Genomic DNA, 23538 nt, shown 5'->3' on the forward strand with positions numbered 1-23538 from the left:
AAGACAAGTCTCCATAATGTGACTGTGTAAACAGATTTAGGTCATAAGGAAAACCAGGTACACGCGCACACGCACACACGCACACACACACACACACACACACACACACACACACACACACACACACACACACACACACACACACACACACACACACACACACACACACACACACACACACACACACCATTTACCAAGTAAGTAAGTTCTACTTAGGACAGGTGTTAGTACCAGGTCTGAATGTTTTTGATATTTTTATGGAGCTTTTCCTTTATACAGTTCTAGCACGGCTCAGCTTGGCTCATCTCTAATCTTTTTTTTTTTTAGCTTTTCCATTAACAATAGTATCTGAAACCTGACACCTTTTGACACAAGAGTCAAACCCACCAAAAACAGCAATAAACTGTGTATAAAAATGACATCACGGCAGTTTCGGGCAGCCGTGCTATGACGATCCCGCCCATGTTGAGTCGGTGCTATGTAGTGTCAGATACCAAAGCTGAGTAGAGCCGAGTAGGGCTATAAGAGCATAATGGAAGAGCGCCTTTAGATTACACACAAGAGCTGCAGCATCCTGTAAGGATGACGCACTGTACAGGGGGGAAAAAAAGGCTGTGTGTGTTTTTGAATGTGGCTGTGTGACGTTTCCAGTCACAGCGAGCGGGACGTCACAAAAGTACAGTTCTCAGTCCGTTCACACCCTCAACAAGGCGAGACAGTGTGCAGATGTGCTGATCCTCTGAGTCCATCTCAAGGCTGCCCCCCCCCCCCTCCCCACACACACACACACACACACACACACACACACACACACACACACACACACACACACACACACACACACACACACACACACACACACACACACACACACACACTCTCCCTCCCTCTGCTACATCAGCTATCATGTGGCTCAGGGGATAATCTGTGGCTCCCAGGTCTGGCTAGCCATCTGGGGGCGACACTGGGAGATGACAAGAGGTCCTGTCAAGGCCTGACTGTCCAGACAGAGGCCGCTGACCATGTGCTGCAGGGCTGGACCTTTTGGCTTCCACTTCTGCAGAGAGAGAAAGACAAAAACAAAGAAAGAGAGGGTGATTAATATCTAAGTGAATGCCCTGACAATGTCGTAAACGATGTGTATGAGACCAGCTGGTTTGTGTTAGTGGTGAGCAATGGACTGAGTCAGACCTGGATTACAGTAATCACATGAATGATTGATCCGCTGCTCTCACAGTGGAAAAATCATCCAACGGCCTGATGCACTTCAGGGCAGCCTGCCATCACACAACAGACAGTAACTATTTGTACCTGCTGATAAAATGTTGCTGTGGTGGAAATCAAAAGAATGTCTTTTTAACTTTTAAATATCAAATATATATTTGTATACAACATATTATATTCTGTATTTTATTATGTTGTTATTTTGTATGTTTATTCTGCATTATTTATTTATTCGTTGTATTTAACCCTTTAACACCTCAGTCCTAAAACGTCTGTCTGGAATTTTTTGCTTATTTTAACCATAAAAGGGCCAGAAAATGACCTGTGACTAAGTGCTTTTGCACATTTTTCCAGAATAACTTTGAATATCTGGCACTTATTTACAATTGCTGCATGTTAAAATAGTGTATTAACAATTTAAAATGAAGAAAAACTAAAAGTTAGTAGTAGTAGTAATACATGAACACCAGATTGTGTGTGATAAATTTGAAATTTGAACAGTATAACACATGTTTAAAATTAAAAAAATATATATTTTTCCCTTTCTGGCGACAAGTACGCTGTTTCAGAAACCGTTGTATTTTTTACGGTTATGCAAAGTGCGCTTGCGTGAACGTGTCGTCGGAGATATGCTTGGTGTTAAAGAGTTAAACATTTGAAAATAAGCTGTGGTGTTCCTCAGGGTTCTATTTTGGGCCTAAACTGTTTATTCTGTATCTGTAAACAACCTTTGCAAAGTGTCAAAATGCATCAATAGTATTTTGTTTGTGGATGATACAAACATTTACACACAAAATATAAAAAAAAGTTTGATTTAAATAAGTTGCCTTTAAATACCAGAAATGTATATCATCTTTGGAAATCATGTTTGGAATAAAAGATAAAGAATGTGGCAACAGAAAGTGTGTAACAAAAAGTTTATGATCATTTACGATCAAGAAGTCTCGATGTTCTTCTTGATCATAATTGTACGGTGGCCCTGAGGTGCAAAACACAAACGCAAACCATAAAACACAAATTTAGTTAATGTTTTTGTGTTTTCTGCTTTTGTGTTAGTGTTTTTTGTTTCGCATTTGTGTTTTTGTGATTTGCGCTTGTGTTTTTGCACCTCAGGGCCACCGTATAAATGTCACAATCAATAGCAATCCTACCCAGGACTAAAGATTTGTTAAACCAGCGCACATTGTATACTTTATATTGTTGTATTATTGTTCCATATACCAACTACTGCATGGAAATACAGGGAAACACATCTTATTAAGAATCAGTTTTTACACTACAAAAAAGAGCAGTAAGAGAGAAATTATAAACATGATCACAGGATCTGATCACATACTCTGGTATATACAGTATACAGTAGAACGTTTATACCACCTGTATTTGAAAAGCAAGGCATTAAACTAAACTAAACTGATGCACTTGGTAACAAGCAAGAACATAGGAAAAATTAATATAGTTTTTTCAGTACCCTTAGACAATTCTCCTCACTTGGAAAAACTTAAAAGTTGGAAAAAAGTTTGTTATGTTACGTATGACGTTTTTTGCTTGTTCTTTGGTATAAGTTTTACAGGAAAATGTTCCATTTTAGTAAATGGAACATTTACTAAACAACAAGTAAATGTGTTTGAACATTTAATGACAAATCGTTTAAAAACATTGTTTTTTCTCATGCATTAAGACACATTTATATGGTGGTTAGAGTATTAAATAGTAGCATTCTGAATCGTTATTAAACCATATATACACGCACATATGCATACGTATAACCCACTATACTGTTTATGAAAGAGAAAATAAACCCTATAACTAGCTAAGTCAGTTAAGAAGGGTACAGACAAAAAGCACTGTGATGTTTAATAATTCTAAATAATAATTACTGATTACACAGTAAGCAGATTTTTGAGCCATACGGAGGCGTATCAAAGTGGGGAGGTGAGTGTAGGGGTTAATCTTAAAAATCCTGCTGAAGGGAGTGTAAACGTGTGAAAATGTACGCAAGTGTTACAATTCAAAGAAGGAAATCAAAGCCACCATTTTGGAAGCTGGATACACCCACCACTATGTGTGTTTGTTTGTTATTTCAGTCTTGAAACAAAGTATTTCATGGCCAAACTTTCAAAAATGAGCAATTATACCAGGATCTAAGGAAAATGTGGATTAAACAGAGAAATGTCTCTCAAAATTAATAAAATGGGTATAACTGTTGATAAAGTGTAGTCTAATTTAATGATAAAACATACCCAACTCTACTTAGGACAGGTGTCATATTCATAGTTACATTAAAGCATTTAGCAGATACTTTTATCCAAAGCAACTTACAATAGAGGAACATGCTTAGAAAGAACTCCACCAGATAGAAGCAGTATACAGTATATGTCACAACTCACTCACCCAAGCAGCCAAAATGAATTCACATGAGATAACATTAGAGTTATGAAGTGATTGAACCTGCTCTTCATCATCATCATCTGTCTCAGTCAGGCTCTTACTGAGGAGCAGATTCAATGAATTCACGTCTTCATTCCAAACATGAAAAGAACCTTTTGGAAAAACTAACGCTCGCTGTTCACATGACTGATAGTGGAAGGAAAAGTCTGAATTCTTCTTTTTGTGAGCTCATGTCATCACCTCACACATTTCTCCAGCTTGTTCAAAATGCTGCTGCGCATCTTTTAACCTTTAGCATATACGAAAGAAAGAGCACATAGCACCCATTTTGGATTTCACTCCACTTTAAAATATTTTATTTGTTTATAAATCTTTAACTTAAACTCAGAGGGGACAGAGTCTTTTCTGTTGCGTGGAACAATATTTCTTTACTTTATTCAGGTTTCTTAAAACATAAAGTCATAGAGGTCTGAAAATCGGTCTTAGACATGCCCCTTCACTTTTAAAACGTATCTCAAAACCCACTCTTTGGCTTTCGCCCTCAATATTGAGATTTTCCGAGACCACCCTTGGGAGCAAGGGCTACCCAGAATGCATTGCGTGTTTTCACATAAGAAAGATTGCGTCGAAAGTAGCGAAGCGAGTGCGATACAAATTAAGTATTTTCTTTGTTAATAGAGATATAAAAATGATGAAAACCATTGTATTATCTTAGTTTAGGCCCATATTATGGATTACTGACGTCATTGTTGCGTAACATTTATTTTTATTTTACGATCTTTTGTCAATAGCCGGCCGGTGCGGACACGCGATCGTTTGCAATGGTTTACTTTTTAATAAGCCGTGGTGTGTGGTAACTGTCAGCTGAATATGTCCGTGGTTGTGGTATTTGTATGAGTATCATCTTATAACTAACTGACAACCTAATAACTTGACTGAAATAATATAATAAATAAATAATCCTGACGTAAATGTGTTCTTCTTCTTCGTTTTTGGAGTTGACAGACTGGACGCAGCTTTCACGTTATTCTGCCCCCCGCAGTCTGAAGACGTATCTGGTTTTAAGGGGTGTCCCATTTCTAAGTGACAAAATAACCCTCAACACTTGGTTTTGAGGACCAGTTAAGATAAGGGTTGAGCTTGTGGGTTAAGATTGAGGGTTAAGATAGGAATTGGAATTGGCCCTTTAACTAAAAACTAAGGGTAAGGGTCTATATATTTTTTGTCTTCTTACCTGTCTGGGCTCTTTTGTATTGCAGGGCTCCATCTTGACCTTTGACCCTGATGTGAAGGAAGAAATGGCCAAGCAGAGGTCCTGCTGTCGGATCAGTGGCTCTATGAGCTCCCATTTCTGCAGAACACATAATACTCATCATCATCATCATCATCATCATTTTAAGGCTCATGTGTGGCTCTTTGTGAACAGAAACAATGAAACATGCTGCATCCTTCATCTGAAAACAAGCTGAGGGAGCATTTGTGTGCATACAGCAGCAGTGCAGGGGCAGGCGGGGAAGACAAGAAGTGTTTATTCCGTCAAATTGCTGAATGAGCATGTCTAAAACTTCTAAAAAATGTTCTTGGACATTTTCTTTGTGTCTTCAGTCAACGCAATGTTGCTGTTGCCTCCATCTGTAATAAGATAAAACAGACCACTTCCTGTATGCAGCATTAGTGTTCATTTTGTCACCTATTTAGTCTTAGAAAAAACAATAAATTATTTCGGATTAGCATTTCAGTCAAATTGTGTTCAACACATCTCAAATATTGATTATATGTTTATAATTACCTGAAACAATACATTTGTTATAATTGGACATACATCTGTACTTTGTTATTAATACTTCTAGTAACTTTCACTGTTAATCCACGACATTTCCCCTAACTATCTTTGTTACTCGTTACTACCAAACAAAATCAGAAGAAGAGTTGGTATTTATGTGGAGCTTTTCTAATCTTGATGAGCTGCTTTACACTACAGGTCTGCCATTCAGCCATTCACACGTCTTTCATATTCATTCACACACTACAACATGGGATTCAGTGTCTTGCTCAAGGACACACATAGACTAGAAGAGCCAGGAACGGAACCCACAAGCTTCCAGTTGAAATACAACTCGCCCTACCAGTTAGCCACCACTGTTCAAGCCTAATAACTCACTTCCTCTCCCGTCTCCTCCCACAATCCAAAAAACACTTCAAATCAGAGATCTCTGCGGGCCACACCCGGTCCCCCAATCAATTTCATGTGGCCGATCACTTATGAACTTATTTCAGTTTTTTTTTTTTAATTAATAGATTCATTTTGCAGCATAAATACATTTATATTGTAAACTTTTTTTATTGTTCCATATCAAAACAAACACTTTAATTTTTTAACCATCGATCCATCCACCGGTTTATCCTCCATTGGAGGGTCGCGAGGGGTGCTGTGCCTATCTCAGCTAACATAGGGCGATAGGCGGGGTACACCCTGGACAGTTCACCAGTCCATCACAGGGTCACATATAGAGACAAACAACCATTCACTCACACACTCTCACACCTACCAATTTAGAGTGACCCATTCACCTAATCCCCATATCGCATGTTTTTGGACTGTGGGAGGAAGCTGGAGAATTGGATTGAGACCCCTGCTCTAAATTGACCATAGGTGTGAGTGTGTGAGTGTAAGAGTGTCTATGAGAGTCTATGGCCGTTTCTCAATACCCAAGTATGCCAGTATGTACTTGCTTCCTTGGAAAGTACATACTTGAGAAGTACGACTGAAGTACATACTTGCCAAGCACGGGAGTACACGAGCACGTTTCTTCAATTGGAACAGTGGTGTACTTCCTTGTTCTACTGTTTGAATGGCGGGTGGCGCGAAGCACTTAAGCCTCATTACCGCCACCTACAGTGTTGATGAATGCACATATAAAATACTTTTAATAAATACATATATTGTTGTTATTTTCACATTTTAAATATTTTATACACTATAAAATGTGTCCATTATATGTAAATACATATACAATGACAGTGCGACTTTAATATAAATCTTAAATTCAAAGTTACAATAAGTCATAAGTCATATCTTATTACACAAACCACATGTTTGGATTCTAAATGGCTAATTTCTTGCCTCAAATGATTTCAAAACTGCGTTCCGGGACACAGACAAAAATTTATTTCAGGTTTAAATTAGTATTTTATCCTGCTATGTTCTGCCGAAATGCATTCTGGGATATATGGCTTTCCCAAGTACGCTCAAGTCACCACCCGATGCATACTTGGTAAAATGGGCGGAGCGAGAACACTTCCGGGTATGAGAACCGTACTCGCTGCTCGCGTTCTTGAGAAATGCAACAGAACTTGGACTGAGGCTGATGACGTTTTCACAAGTATGGGAGTACGCAAGTACGGACAAGTACGCACAAGTATGGATATTGAGAAACGGCCTATGTGTCCCTGTGATGGACTGGTGATCTGTCCAGGATGCTGCCTTTCACCCTCTGTCAGCTGAGACTGGCTCAGCACCCCCCCTGCAACCCTCATTTGGAGGATAAAGCGGTAGAAGATGGATGGATGGAAGAGCCACAGCGTCCAGAGATCTCTGACCTGTGATTGCGGCCTGTTGCCTCCAATGACCCTGCACTCAGCCAGCGTCAGCACGTCGGCCCCGCGAGTCTCCAGACACAAACCACCTTGTTTCATAATACTGGACACAGCTTCCTGTTGAGGAACCCTGAGGGACGAGGAGGAGGGAAAACACAGTTATTTGGAGAGAAGCCACACAGTGGATACAGTATATGTGATATTTTGAGGATTCACTCAGAGATTCTCATCCAAATCAGATATATTTAGATATTTAGATCCCTGCTTCAGAACATCAGGGTTATTTTGCCCCAAAGGGCTGTAAGCTTGTTTTTGTGCCAAATTTTTAAAAAATGTCTGGGAACCAAATTTTTTGACATTTACCAAAGTTCATGTCTAAAAACAGCTTTAGTGAGACAGAAACGTGTCTCCAATCACTTTACATTTCAAATTAACTGATGGTTATAGATTATAGAAAATATGTGTTATTTTAAGTTTTTGTTGGGTTTGTCTTGTTCTTGCCACCTCCAGAACAAGAACACATTTCTCTGTATCACATGACTTAACTGTAATGTGTCAGTTTGGAGTCGTTACCTCAGCTCAGGGTAGATGTTCTCCATGTACCAGCGGAAAGGTTTGCAGTTCAGCTTTCGCCGCAGAGTCAGACGGTCAGTGATGCTGCATGAACAAAAGAAAAGAAAATTAAAGTAAAGAAGAGGGATGCATGGGAGACAAAATGAGAGACAAAGACATGTCAAAGTTCAATCTGTGTAAGAGGATATGGATATCAAATCTGTTGAGGTGACGTTGTTTTATATGTGACAAACGTATAAAACACAAACACACAAAAATATGACGAACAAAGCAGTTGTTTTCGGTGTACTGAATCATTCACCGAATATTGTTAAAAAGATGAGTTCAGTACTTCCTGCATGTCACTGAACTGAAATACGACTGAACGGGTTGTGATTCGGCTCATGATCGCCGGCTTTCAGCAGTGCTGTCATAAACATACCAGACTGCCCTAGTAATATTGATTTTAGACATTTTCTTGCTAAATGTTAGAGATTTCAGGATTTCTGAGTCTTTTTGAACTGATTGTTTAGTTTCATTCTTGTGTTAGGCATCATGCTCATGACTCTTCCACTGACGATACTCTCTGACCTATCAGTGTCCGGCAGTCTGTTGACGTCACATTTTAGTATCAGCTCAGCTCGCTTGGAGGCCGAGCTACAACTGTATTGTTACTTTGGGGTGCAAAACACAAACACATATCACAATACACAAACGCAAAACACAAACGCAAATCACAATACACAAACGCAAATCACATGTCACAGTTTCAACCTGAATAATAACATTTTATTGTCTGTTTAATCATGATCACTAACTCTCCTGTCATTCCACCTGCCACTCCCAGTCACCTGATCTGCTCCACCCCCTTTCACACGCCTGTCCCTCATCAGCTAATCACTCTGCTCTCATATATACCAGCCAGTTCCCCTCTGCCAGAATGTCTAGCATCATCCCTAGTAGTCCAATGTTGTTTTCTCTCTGCTCTTGATATTGCCTGAACCTGCTTCTGACCTGTGGACCTTCCCGTTTTGCCTGCCTCTTATCGGATTTGGTCGCCACGTGGACTGACTTCCTGGTTTGAACTCTGCCTTCCGAATAAATACTGCATTGTTACATCTGAACTGCTCTGTCTCCGTCTGGTGTGTCGTGTGTTTGGGTTCTCGCCTGCCATTTTGTAGAAGTCTGACATCACATTTCACATTTTGTGATTTGCGTTTGTGCTTTTTGTTTTGAGTTTGTGTTTTGTGGTTTGCACCTCAGGACCACTGTAGTGTTGTGGAAAACTGCCATTAGACATCACTGTAAACATGTACATAATCTGATCCTTTAATTTTGCATCAATGTAAACCATGGAGTTGGAAATTCCAATGGGAATGAAGAAGCTTTGCACATTGCGCTAAAGAGGATGACAGTGTAACAGACAAACCTTCCATAGGCCTTGCCCTGGGCCGACGGCCTGGCGGTGTAGTAGTACTGTTTAAACTCGTCCATCCAGACCTCAGCAGTCCGCCGCGTGTTCCTGCACAGACACAGACACACATACACCTGCTCAGAGACTTTAATGACAAAGCTGCTGGCATTCCTGCAGACAAGCCTAATGACACAGGAGCCGTTAGACAACAACCATATCATCAAAACTCTAATTCTAGGTGTGAGGACAAATGTGATGGAATTTTTGGAAACACAGAAACACCGTCTTAAAAGAATGCAATTGTTAAAGTTTGTTTTACACAATATGCTTTATAAGATCACTTTATAAACTGTATGCCAACTGTCAAATGTGGACACAAACTGAAAGTATGAAGCATAAAACCTAAAGGGGTTAACACTAGAGCAATGAAAATGAATTCATATGCTGACATTTTATTGATAAAATAGATTGTTTTGATCCATAAAACGTCCAAAAAAGGTGTAAAATGTTGATTAGAGTTTCCTCAACCTCATCTTCAAATGTGTTGGTTCATTCAAAAATCAAGAGGCCAATAAATCAGAAAAAGTTTAAATATAAATAAGCTAAACATTCAAAGAAAATGCAGTTCATTTAGTAATCAGTTAATAATGAACGGCCAGTGTTGGGGAGTAACGAATTACATGTAACGACTTTACGTAATTTAATTACAAAATGTACGTAATTGTAATCAGTTACATTACTGGGAGAAAATATGTAATTAAATTACAGTTGCTTTTGGAAATTTCAATCAATCATAAAATCGGCTATAAAAGCGCCGCTGTTTCACTATTTAACTCATTTACAGCTGGCGTCACCAAAGTCCAGTGGAGCTGGATCAGAACGGAGCATTTGTACGGAGGGAGAGATCGCGCTGATCCGCTGCCGTTTACTTTCTCTGTGAGCGTGTCCGCCTACAGATGTTCAGCTGCTCAGCGTCAGGAGGTCATTTATTAGGCTACAGCCTGTTTACCTTTATATACAGTCACCACTGAAAGAAGTTAATTTAAATTTAATTTAACTTAATGTGGCCATGAATAAATTAAATGTTTCGCCTGTTATGTGTTGCCCAAACGTTTTCTCACATTTAAAAAGGTCTTTGTACAGAGACAACATGAGATTTGCTTGTAGCTACAGCACCTAAAAACCCACCGTTACCTATTTTCATACGCACACCCAGCCTCGCTTTGAATAAAACACAGACTGGCATTTTATAATTGTGATCAGTGAAATATATGAAAACAATATAAAACACAGTTTAAAACAACAGTTGTTGTTGTTGCTCTAAAGGTTCATATTTAAAAGCAGCTCAATGTAGATCTGTCAGAAATTAAAATCAGCCTCTTGTCATATTTGCAGCAACACTGTTGCTTGAGGCTTTTTTGTATCGCTCATACTCTCTCCATTAAAACAACCTGTTCCTCTTGGCTGAAATCAGCCCATTGTCGCTCCATTTAGTGAGGAAGTGAGCCTCCTTCACAGTACAAAAAAAACTAACAGAAGTTCAGTCTGCTGGAGTCTTTTATTATGTTGTTTTTATATAGTCTTAAGTACTGCTGAAAGGTTTATCACACTATAGGTCTTAAAATGTGAAAATGGTTAACAGTTGAGAGATTTCATTCAAAATTAAGAAAAGTAATCAAAATGTAATCAAATGTAATTAGTTACATTACTTTGAGAAAGTAATTGAAATAATTACACTACTATTACATTTTCAACAGGGTAACTTGTAACCAATTACATTTCCAAAGTAATCTTCTCAACACTGTGAATGGCCTATGACGTAACTATGACAAAATAACTGCTCAACTACAAGAAAACACATAGACTCCATATATTCCTGTTAAAGCTCACATAGAGTGGTCCTGTTACACATATATGTTAGTTATGGAGGTCTACTTACATACATTAACTTGTTTTTATGGTCAAAAACCTCCTCGTTGCTGTAAACGGGCCGATAGAAATCCTCTTTTCTAATGCTGTCCTCAGCCGCGATATTTCAGACATAAATCTCACACACAGAAGACAGAGTGTGTTGTGATTGGCCAGCCAGCGTAGAGCCTTCCCAACTGTCTTGTGATTGGCCAATACTCGGAAGTGACATATTCAGCACACCCGCTCTGGCAGTTTTTAAATTATGTTATATGAAGCAACGGGAGTTACAGTAAGTGAAATGTTCTCTTAACTTCACACTGAACTGTGTTGCAAAAACATGACACTCAGGATTTTAAAGCAGCTGTTAAATGATTATATTTACACTGACTCAGCGACTTTTATTTTACTTACTTACTAAAGATTAGCAGAAGAGTAGGAGGAGTGTTTGTGTTCGGTGTAGAGACAGATGTCAGGGTGTGGAGGACAAATCAACCCACTCACTTTATGTAGGTGAGAGCGTTTCCATCTGGGAAGTCGTACGGATGTCGTTTCCTAAACACGTGACCCACGCGGCTACAGGGAAGAATCTCCAGACTGCCTCCACACATCCACACCCGGAAAGAAAGCTCTGCAGGACGACACACACACGTGGGGTCAGACACATGATCATGTTCTGATGTTCTGTTATAATATTTTTCTAGTAAGAAATAATAAGCTAAAAGCCTCCACAAAATTGCATTTTATTTCTGGTGAGGTCACTTGATAAGTATGTCAATCGAGGAGAAGAAAAGACATAACATATTATGTTGTAGGCAGAATACAGATGAATCATGGGCCCGACACCAGTTCTGGTTCCCCAACCTAATAGGAAGTAACCTGTTTTTGGCAGGAAATAGCTTATTTTTGACAGGAAGTAGCCGGTTTTTGACAAGCCTTAGGTCAGGGGTGTCAAACTCATTTTCACTGAGGGCCACATCAGCATAATGGTTACCCTCAAAGGGCCAGATGTAACTGTCACACAGAATAAATGTAACTAAATGTAACCAAATATAATGTAAAACAAAGGTAACTACTCCGTAACATATTGCTAAATAACTTTCTGTATTTATTACTTATTCATGTCACGAATATTATGCATTATAGATGTAACCCGGTCCGTGATGGTGTTTCTTGACAAACTAACAGTTTTAAAAGTCTGTATCTGGTCAGGGCAGAGCTGCTCACACACCTTCAGCATGTACTGCTTCAAAAACACACCCTCAGAATAAGACTTTGAAGCACGAGTGATTTCTTCAGCCACAATAAAGCTAGATTTCACTGCTGCATGATTTTTGGTTGTGGCTTTTGTGAACACATTCTGCTGCGATCACAGTCTCAATCTCAATCTCACTCGTCACAAGATACACTGCGATCTAGTGGCGGGAAATGTAGTTTATGGCCAACGCAAACCTCAAAGCAGCATAGACCTATTTTAACACAGATTTTTAAGACCAATTAATCACTCACGGGCCACGAGTTTGACACATGTGCCTTAGGCTGTTTTGACAAGAAGTAGCCTGTTCTGACAAGAGGGGGCCACTCATGGCCCGAGGCCAGGACGCCTCCACCCAGGCGCCCACCTAGCCACAAGCCAGTGAGGGGCCCACAGCAGTGAAGCACTATCATAGACCCCCCACCACAGGACACAAGTTAGAGACATCCCAGCCAGCAGCAATCGCAGCCCCAGCGCGGCTGGGCTCCCACTGAGGAAACACTGGAGACACTGAATAAAAACCTACAACTAGTGGATATATGGAATAAAATCATAAAAACTATATAGGCTAAGAATATAAAAAGTTATAAATGAAATAAAATAAAATACTACTAATAAAATAGGTAAAATGCAAATAAAATACCATTAATACAAATGGATAAAATGAACACTCATCAAAATAAATTAAAAATATGTACAAGATTTAAAATACAGGGGTCTAAAATAGAAAAACTGACTAAGAAGGTAAGACTTTAGTTAAAAGGCAGATTAAATAAGTGGGTCTTGAGCCTGCTTTTAAAAATATTAAAATTCTCTCCCTCTCTGGCCCTCAAGTCCTCTGTCAGGCTATTCCACAGACGGGGGCCATAGTGCTGAAAAGATGCCTCACCGTAGGTTTGTGTTATAGCTTTGGGGATTATTAAAAGGTCAGTGCTGGATCTCAGGGTCCGCGAGGGTTCATATGGTAAAAGCAATTCTAAAAGATAAGAAGGTCCAAGACCAGGAAGTAGCCACCCTTTGCGCATACATAGAACAAAACAAATTTCAGGTAGCAACTACTGCAATGCACATTCACTAAAGCTTCTTTCAAATTAAAATGAGCAGCTACAGTGCTGTGAAAAGTATTTGCCCCCTTCCTGATTTCTTATTCTTTAGCATGTTTGACACACTTAAATATTTCAAACCTACATGGACCTATATGTGAAAAAGTAATTACCCCCTAAAACCGTATAACTGGTTGTACCACCGTTAGCAACAACTACAGCAATTAAGCATTTGCAATAACTGGCAATAGGTTTTTAACATGGTGTGAATATGATCTAAAATGTGTGGAGAGCTCACCAAAGTTCTCTCCTCCCCAGATGTCCATGTGAGTGTCGTACTGGCCCAGGTGGTTAAACCAGCTTTTGTCCATGACGAAGATCCCACCGGCGATGACAGGCGTCCTGCACAGAAGAGGAGGAGTTCATTTCATTTTAACATCCCTTCTTTCTTTTTTTACCAAGAACGATAATATTGTTCTAATAATAGTACTTGATTGTTATATTATGTCAATCGAGTGCAATACAACTGGACAATGTAGAAGCGCATATACATTTACTACTGAATATTATTACTACTTTATTGTTTTATTGTGTTTAATAGTATTTTTATTGTTTTTTTTGTGTTTTAATAGCTTTGTTTGTTCATTCTTTGTTTCTTTCCAAGTCACTCATTCCTTGTTTTTTATATTTCCATCCTTTCTCTTTGAACCTGTTCTTTCCTTTCCCCTTCTTTCTGTATTTTCTCTTCCTGTTCTATTATTTCCTTATCTTTCATAAAATGTTTATTTACACCATCAACAACTAAGTTTGTTTTTTCCTCTATCTTGTTTGCTCGTCTGTCTCCTACTCTTTTATTTGCTTCATTGTCCGTTGTAGTTTACATCTGTCTATCTGCTGTATCTTGATGTAGTGATAATGAGGTCACACCTGATTGGCTGTGTGGGGTCACTCCTCGCCATTTTCTGCTCGATGGGAATCTGCTCCCATTTAAAGTGGAGGCTCCAGTCAAACCCTGACAGAGAAAGACAAACAGTTAAAGCTGTACTTTGTAACGTTTCAGTATAAAACAAATGTGTTACATTCAAAATGCCTCTATCAGCTGCATCACTGTTTAACATCAGGACTGATGGAGGGAAAGCGGAAACACAACAGCTACGCGAGTAAAGTGAGATGGCAGTGAACGTTAGGGTAAAGAATTAACCTCAGTTCTCTGAAAAACAAGTTAGGAAGTGGGATACCATTAAGCAAGTTAAGCAAACGGTTGGAATATGGACCTAAAATCGTCCTTTCAGAAAGTTCTCCAGACTCAACTGAAGCATGGTGTAAGGGTGAATTCCAATTCCTTGCTTAACCCTCAATCTCAACCCTCAATCTCAAAATGCGCTCCCTCTAGTGCAAGTGCTGTCCTGATTCTCTGAAAAATTAAGTTGAGGGGCAAGTTTAAGGGCTGTATCGCCCTCAATATTGAGATTTTCCGAGACCACCCTTAGGAGCAAGGGCTACCCAGAATGCATTGCGTGTTTTCACATAAGAAAGATGGCGTCGAAAGCAGCGAAACGAGTGCGATACAAATTAAGTATTTTCTTTGTTAATAGAGATATAAAAATGATGAAAACCATTGTATTATCTTAGTTTAGGCCCATATTGTGGATTACTGACGTCATTGTTGCGTTTGTTTTACCATCTTTTGTCAATAGCCGGCCGACAATCGATCGTTTGCTATGGTTTACTTTTCAATAAGCCGTGGTGTGTGGTAACTGTCAGCTGAATATGTCTGTGGTTGTGGTATTTGTATTAGTATCATCTTATAACTAACTGACAACCTAATAACTTGACTGAAATAAAATAATAAATAAATAATGGTGACGTAAATGTGTTCTTCTTCTTCTTTTTTGGAGTTGACAGACTGGACGCAGCTTTCGCGTTATTCTGCCCCCCACAGTCTGAAGACGTATCTGCATTTAAGGGGTGTCCCATTTCTAAGTGACAAAATAACAATAATAATAATAATAGGAATTGGAATTGGTCCTAAGTCTGAGGTGCTTAGCAACACTTATGTGACAGAAGTTACACACGGGTGCTTTAAATCCAACAGTAATATCCACAACCACTTTGACTGTAAGAAACCAACAACGGTACAGTAATTCGTAGTTCTTGTCACCTCCACGCTATAGCTACGGGAAATTTCCCACTAGCAAATCATTTAGCAGACCTGTAGCTGTGGAGGTGACACAGAAATATAGTAAAATAATTCAGCTGAGAGGCGTGGAATCACTGAAAACACGTCATTTCACCACAGAGAAAGAGGTCAGGTTTAGAGGTTAGCTCATAAGCTATGGCTGCAGGTCTATGCTGTTGTTAAATAATGAAAAAAGTACTGAAGGACTGAAGATGTCCTGACTGATGTCCTGCATTTTGTGAGCATTTTAAAATGAAAACAGAGAAACATGGATGTCAACGTGTAAGAGTCAAGACAATAGTCTCCTGTTGATTCAATGCAGTTCCATAAATTCACCCTGTAAACACACTCTCTGTAACAGCAAGTCCTTACAGGAAACATCATGGGTTTTAAATTTGATTTGATCTGGGACAAATCGTGATGGTTTTGTCAAACAGGATTCAAAAAAAAAAAAAGTATATTATTGACTGCAGCTGTTTCTGTGCATGATTTGTGTTTTTGTGTCCTGACCTCCCCTCAAGTCCGCAGAGGCAGCCAAGTAGGCAAAGTTATCCAGGCTGATGACATCAATGATGGGGCTGACCACTCGTGTATGATCCTGCGTGGGAGGAGGAAACACAATCAATTAACATGATAAATCATTTTATATTTAAACTCCATTTACATGCACTTAAAAAAAATCTATGAAGATGGAAATCATACAAATTTGTTGAAATCCAATATCTTGGCTGGACTATTGTAAATCTTCAAGGTCTTCAAGTTAAACACACGATTTTATCAATAAATCAGACTCTCTCTCTCTCTCTATATATATATACATATATATATATATATGTATTTATACATACATAGCAAATTGCACATAAGATTTACATTCACACAAATCATAATCCATCCAAAAATAACAAATGGGATTAACATCTTGAACATAAAACAGAAATAAGGAAGTGATGATACACTCTCATAAATCTCAACCATCAAACAATCGAATAAATAATAGTAAGACAGTAAACAATATGACAGCATATTCACAAACGCTGCAGTTTCAAAAACACAAATGAAAACAAAAACATGCGCAAAAGTGAAAACAGAAAACAAACGCAGGACAGAAAACACAGAAAAGACGCAGGTCAGAAAAAACACACAAAACACACGCAGAAGCGAAAACACACGCAGGACAGAAAACACACAGAAAACACATGCAGGACAAAAAACACAAACAGGACAGAAAACACACAGAAAACACACGCAGGACAGAAAACACACAGAAAACACACGCAGAACAGAAAACACACACAAAACACATGCAGAAGTGAAAACAGAACACACACGCAGGACAGAAAACATACACAAAACACATGCAGAAGCGAAAACACACACACAGAAGCGAAAACGCACAAAACGCAAAACACACGTAGAAGTGAAAACACACACAAAACACACACAGGACAGAAAACACACGCAGAAGCAAAAACACACACAAAATGCAAAACACATGTAGAAGTGAAAACACACACAAAACACTCACAGTCTCATATATATATTATATGAAACGTTTATTACATTTGTTATAGAACTGAATTAAACATGACTTTACATGAATACTGCATTCAAAACTGTATTTTTGCAGTAGTAGTATGTGTAATCATTTTTTATCAGTATTTCCATCAGGCAGGAATCTTTCTCAGGATGTTCACATGTGCATTACATAAACTGATGAATATGAAACAGTGCCTCCGGAGGAATCAGTGTATCAATCTCTGTGTGTGTTTGTGTGACTACAGGATCTCATGGTTTTGATAAACAAACAGAGATGGTGACTAGTCACAGTCCAACTCCTTCTTCCATCTGAGCTGCAATAGTTCACAGCACAAACATATGTACTGCTGTAGAAAGAACAAAGTCGAATAAAAATAATATAAGCATAAAACGAGAGACTCATTATTTAAAGCTGAACTCCCTCGTCATGCCCACGGTTTATAATGGACCCAGATTCCCCAGAAACAGACTCTGGACCAGTAAAACTCATTTCTCCTGCTGCGGAAGAAACATGAGCACAACAGTAAACACAGCAGCGCTGAAGAGAACAAATGATGACCGATGGTGTGTGTAAGTGTTTCCTCAAATGTATGTTTGTGCCTGATGTCAGTCAGTACATTTCCAGGCACAGTTAAAACTGTACAGAGAGCAAAATGTTTCAAATTGGACTGAATTAGTGAAATCCGTCACAGTTCAAAGTTCACTTGACTCGTGAACAAACATGCTCTATTTTGTGACTTCTGGACAATTACAGCTACTTCAGTTTTTTTTTTTCAAAGCAATATATTTTATATTTTATATGATTAATTTTAATCATAACTTTGACTTAATGCATAAGAGTAGTTATATATATATGTATATATAAGCCAAGTGCCAATGCTGACACAAGAGCATGTCCCTGCAATGCATAAGAGTAGTTATGTGTATATATATATATATATATATATATATATATATACATATATAAATATCACTATCAGTCAGGGATACTGATCAGTTTTCAGATGAAGGCTGTAGCATAGAAATAATCTTACATTGTGTTTGCAAAGACCAAACATTCATTGATTTATTGAATAAAGTGTGTCCAGCCCCGCTACACTAGTGGTGATATGCTCCCTTTAGATGTATTAGATGCTGTCTGGTAACTTCACAGTTGAAAACAATTTTAGCTAGCACTGAGTCGTTCACTATTCAGCGTCTTTCTATCATTAACTTCAAAATATTTAATCCTTTAATCTGTGATCAGACATTTTGTCTCCACGTCATTCCAATAATGCACCTTTATATCCTTTTTTGTGCTATGTTGCCTTTGTTGACAGGGAAGTGAAGTGTCAGGGACTGTGGAACACGTCCACTAAATCTGGATGTGTTTGTCCAACTTTGAAACATTTGATTTTTCAGGCAATTTCAGTCAGACTAACATGTGTACATGTTACAACAATCCAAAATCCTGTAAACAGACTGTGTTTGTGTGTAGTCAAAGAGCTTTTCTTTGGGAAACTACAAAATCACTGTTTCCAATTAGAGCAGCTTCTCTCTGGATTCCTGCTCTGAATTCAAACAAATCCTGAACTTGTTGCTCTCTGCACTCACTGCATCAAAAAAGAGGGTGCGAGTGTAAAATGTCCTCATCTACTTTAAACAGTGGACATTTATCAGGCCGTTAATGGGCCTCTGTGACTTTGGCAGCACTTCTGAAATGGATGTCACTGATGATCTCTCAGTCTCCTTCGTTTATCACAAGTGCTGTCATTTTGTCTCTTTTACTGAACTGCATTTAATTTAACATAGAAAGAAAGTTAAATTCTCTACAGACAGGTTTACACGAACAACAAGAAGGACAAAAATTAACAATTAGCTGCAGAAAACTAGAGTCTGACGTGTGCAATATCATTTTCCATTTGACAAGCGGAGTTCTCTGTTGGAAATGTCAGAGTGTGTGTGACACACCAGTGTCTGAAAAAGAGCCACACAGAGGACACGCTGTCCAGCCGAGGCTGAGGGTCAGGAGACACATTTCTGTTTTACTGACTCCAATCATGTTTGAAGATGTGGAGACATTGAGTGGCACGGATTAGGTTTTTCACCTTACAGAAAAAGCATTTTATTTGGATTAATTTAAATCCAAATGGTGTTTGAGTTTAGTTTCAACCATCATGTCATTTTTTTTTTTACCCTCGCTTAAGTTATGGTCAAGTATGTGTTTTATGAGTTGACCTCGACCATCAAAGTCAAATAATTTCATCCTGAGTCCAGGTGCAGCAAGTGTGGTAAGATGCTGATGCAAGGCCTAATGAGTGGAATTAAAAACAAAAACAAATAAGTATAGTATTTTTGTACAGCAACAGCACTGAGGAGGCAGCTCATTAGAGAGCTTTGTGTCTGGAAGTAATGGTACTTTTTTATAAATCAACCATATGAATAAAGGTTCTAGTTGTTGAGGCAGATTCAGCATTTTCTTTAAACCAGAGAGGAAAATCAGGGGAGTCAGTGAATGAAGAAACGAGGCATCATCAGAAGCAGCTGACAGCTGCATACAGCATACAACATACAGCTGCTGTACGTTAGCGAGAGTTGGTTTGGTGGGAATACGCCTCCAGAGGGGAGGAGTGATTATTGAGAAGAATGCAAAATGAAACGCTTGTTGCTGCAAAGTCAGTGGGAATATTCATCTGTAGTAGGAGACTGAGGCTGAATTCCAATTCCTTGCTTAACCCTCAATCTTAACCCTCAATCTCAAAAATGTGCGCTCCCTCTAGTGCAAGTGTCGTCCGGATTCTCAGAAAAATTAAGTTGAGGGGCAAGTTTAAGGGCTGTATCGCCCTCAATATTGCGATTTTCCGAGACCACCCTTGGGACGGTACCCAGAATGCATTGCGTGTTTTCACATAACAAAGATGGCGTCGAAAGCAGCGAAATGAGTACGCTACAAATTAAGTATTTTATTTGTTAGTAGAGATATAAAAATGATGAAAACCATTGTATTATCTTAGTTTAGGCCCATATTATGGATTACTGACGTCATTGTTGCGTAACATTTATTTTTATTTTACGATCTTTTGTTAACAGCCGGGCCGGTGCGGACAAGGGATCGTTTGCTATCATTTACTTTTCAATAACCCTCAACACTTGGTTTTGAGGGCCAGTTAAGTTTTAGGGTAGAGCTTGAGGGTTAGATAGGAATTGGAATAGGCCCTGAGAGTTGGATTGAGGAGAGCTGTGATGGTAAAGCTCCGTCACGAGTTACTAATGTCAGGAGAGGGAATAACCAACAACAGTTGTTTCAATCGACAGCCACGTCTCTTCATTGTCTACTTTTTTGTATTTGTAATTAATGTTGTACTTTTGTGGAACCAAACACCATTATCCACAATACGGACAATTAAGTGTCACCCGAGCATGTCTCTCAAATGTGTTTCTCGCTCACATCCCAAGCTGTAAAGAGTAAGGTTAGCTCAAAACATTCATGCTTACCAGTGTTGCCAACTCCTCAGTAAAGAAAGTTGCTATTGTGTGAGAGTGATACGTGCTTTCAGGTGAGACTCTCCGAACACCATAAAAGTCTCCAATAACCAGAAAAACTCGCTACATTTGTAGCTCGTCGCTAGGAGGAGTTGGAGGAGTTGCCAGTGTCAAAGTGTTTTGCAGGAAATGAATATGTGTACAGCAAACAGCAAGCTATATAAATAAATCAAAGTTTTGCACACCATCCCAAGTTGTAAAAAGTAAGGTTAGCTAAAAATATTCCTGGCCAACAGCGAGGCAGAACAGCTGTAAGACGAATATACATCGTTACATGGTGCCGACAATGACAGAAAAAACAGAAAGTGAATTACCAGTTAATATTTTTTTTTAAAATGAAAGAAAGAAAGATTAATTTAATAATTAAAAAAAGTTAAGTGTCATCCCAAGTTGTAAAACGTAAGGTATTTACATCCTGTGTGCACTTGTACTGTCAGGACCAGGGGTCGCGTTAACCGAATATTTTCCGTCATTGACCGTTTTTTTTAAAACGGTGACGGAAAAATTTGAGGGCCATCCGTCATTTTGACAGATTGCAATTCACACCCCTGACCACTTGGTGGCGAAGAGCATATTAAAGTAATTGGCTCTTGTAGAAGAAGAAAAGTAGAAAAGAAGAAAAATGTCACGGCAGTTGAGTGTCAGAAGTTTCTTTAAAAAGCCCAATAACAATGTTGATAAAAGAGGTGAAAAAAGAGGGATAGATGCAGATGAAGATGAAGGACAAACAGCCCTTGGCCTCTGAGGAGCGAGGAAGCGGCAGCAAGAAGGTGAGGCGGGAGTACAGAGTTCAGTGGGAGCGGGAGTTCTCCTGGCTGAGGACGGAGGACGGCTTTGGAGCGCGTCTGTGACCCGCTCATATTCCACTATTCATTGTTCATATGTATCTACTGGGGCCACAGTCAGATGTTTTTGTTACTGCGGAGAAAAAGTTACATATTCTTCATATTCTGCTTGATGTGTGTATCCACGGTGTGGATTTGTTCAGCTTTTTTGGACTGAATATTAATTAAAAATTATTTACAATTAAATGCAATTGAATATTTATTATCATTTAAAAAATTTACGTGACCGGTAAAAATAGCGACTTTATTAACCCAAGTCCACCTACTTCACCACTGGACTATACCACTACCAACAAGAAAGTTCAGCACTCCTCACAGTCTGTGCAGGCATAACTTATCGATCACGAGTGGCTTTTCTCAGGCTCAACAGATTAGACACACAGATAAACTCAGCTGTCAGATATATTCAGAACAGTTTTTTAAACAGTGACGTGTACTTCAGCGTGAGAAATCGGAGGTGTGGCGTTAGAGCGTGAGAAGTCAATCAAATGCGTGAGTCTCACGGCCAATGTGTGAGAGTTGGCAGCTATGGTACTGTACATGAAACTCATACAGTTAAGGAGACGAGGAGGGAAAGAGTGTCCAGAACAGTATCTTTGCAGATTTCAATGAAAATACCAAAAATGACAGAACCAAAATCCCCCGGATAATAAGAAGTTGCTGCCTCTGATTTTCATCCTGTTTCACATTTATGAATTGTGAAACACTCAAGTCACGGTTGTGTCCCTGGTGGCCTGTGTAATTGAATTTTTAGGATGTGGTAAATGGGGAGATTTTAAAAAGAAACACAACCGAACAGAAAAACAAGAAAATAAGTCACCATGCAGCCTGAAGCAAGGACCACTGTGTCACTACAAACCTCTGCTTTAACACACAAAAACACACTAAGTAATCGAGTAAGATGCTCCAAAGCCAAGTGGAAAACACACTGGCTGGCAAAATGGAATTGTTCCTTTTCCAGCAGTGGCAGCATGGAGGGTGACATCAGGTCTACAGTTAATTCAGTGCTTATTTAACAACATGCAGTGCCAACGTGTGACATCACAGCTAATAAAACACACTCTGAAAATGAGCAAAACCCCCCGAAGGCTGACATCACACAAACACCAGGGTGTTTCACCTCCAAAATATGTGGTAGTGTTCCAGGTATTACTCATGTTGTGGGGACCTAAGTCTGCTTCTTTACATTATGGGGGTGTTTCCTTCGTTTCCTTTTTTGGCAAAAACACTTTGTCCCAATGAGGCAGAACCTCATTTTTTGAGGAATTGTGGTTAGGTTAAGGTTTTAGGATTAGGTTTAAACTGGCTCTGGTTAAGGTTAGGTATAAGGGTTTATAGGCCATCCAAATGAATGGAAGTCACTGCATTGTCCTCAGAAGAATAGCTGCACAAAACTTTGTGTGTGTGTGTGTGTGTGTGTGTGTGTGTGTGTGTGTGTGTGTGTGTGTGTGTGTGTGTGTGTGTGTGCACTGCATGTATTATGTGAATGACTGAAGGCAGATTGTGAATCTGTGTGTGTTTGTGTATTTATATCTCTGTGGGGTCCAAAAACATCCAAACCTATCTTTGTGAGGACACTGAGAATGACAAACAAATGAAATGATACTGAAGGGAAATGCATTATTCTATTCTAGTCTATTTCGTGTGTACTCACTAAGATATAAAAACAAGTTTGTGTGTGTATATATATACCTCCTTGACTCGCTGGATCATCGGCTGCAGCCAGTCGGTGTTGACCTCACAGTGACTGTCCAAGAAGGTCAAAATGGCGGCTGAGGCCGTGTTGGCACCTCGCACACGTGAGCGTATCAGACCTGAGGAAAGTAAACGACACTGAAGGTGAACGGTCTAACTTGCCATTATCAGTTTTTTTCAGCCTGCAGACTCGCTAACGCTGGTTGCGACTGCAGTGCTTGTAGCTGCAGCTACCTTATTATCTTGACTTACTCTAGTGTCTGTGGGTGTCTCTTTCACTGTTAAGGATGTGAACCCAAAGTCTGAAGGCAAATGAGTTTGCCTTCTCTTTGACATTCCGTAGCCTGATCTTTTTTAACACTAAACTCTGGTCGCTA

At 39.2% G+C, this 23538-nt stretch overlaps 1 protein-coding gene across 1 annotated transcript in view; it reads right to left on the reverse strand.

Moving 5' to 3' along the window:
* Positions 1–913: 913 nt before the first annotated feature.
* Positions 914–23538, reverse strand: part of galnt16 (UDP-N-acetyl-alpha-D-galactosamine:polypeptide N-acetylgalactosaminyltransferase 16) — a gene marked incomplete at both ends in the record, with an annotated part of 44923 nt that continues 22298 nt past the window's right edge. The window contains 10 exons of the mRNA XM_083886825.1: positions 914–1057; positions 4847–4963; positions 7213–7339; positions 7783–7866; positions 9191–9283; positions 11588–11714; positions 13680–13783; positions 14309–14393; positions 16071–16158; positions 23159–23280. Coding sequence (XP_083742951.1) covers positions 914–1057; positions 4847–4963; positions 7213–7339; positions 7783–7866; positions 9191–9283; positions 11588–11714; positions 13680–13783; positions 14309–14393; positions 16071–16158; positions 23159–23280 — 1091 coding nt within the window. The remainder of the gene's footprint in view (positions 1058–4846; positions 4964–7212; positions 7340–7782; positions 7867–9190; positions 9284–11587; positions 11715–13679; positions 13784–14308; positions 14394–16070; positions 16159–23158; positions 23281–23538) is intronic.

Source organism: Microchirus variegatus (assembly GCF_963457635.1).
Source record: "Microchirus variegatus genome assembly, chromosome: 3".
Taxonomy (NCBI): Eukaryota; Metazoa; Chordata; class Actinopteri; order Pleuronectiformes; family Soleidae; genus Microchirus; species Microchirus variegatus.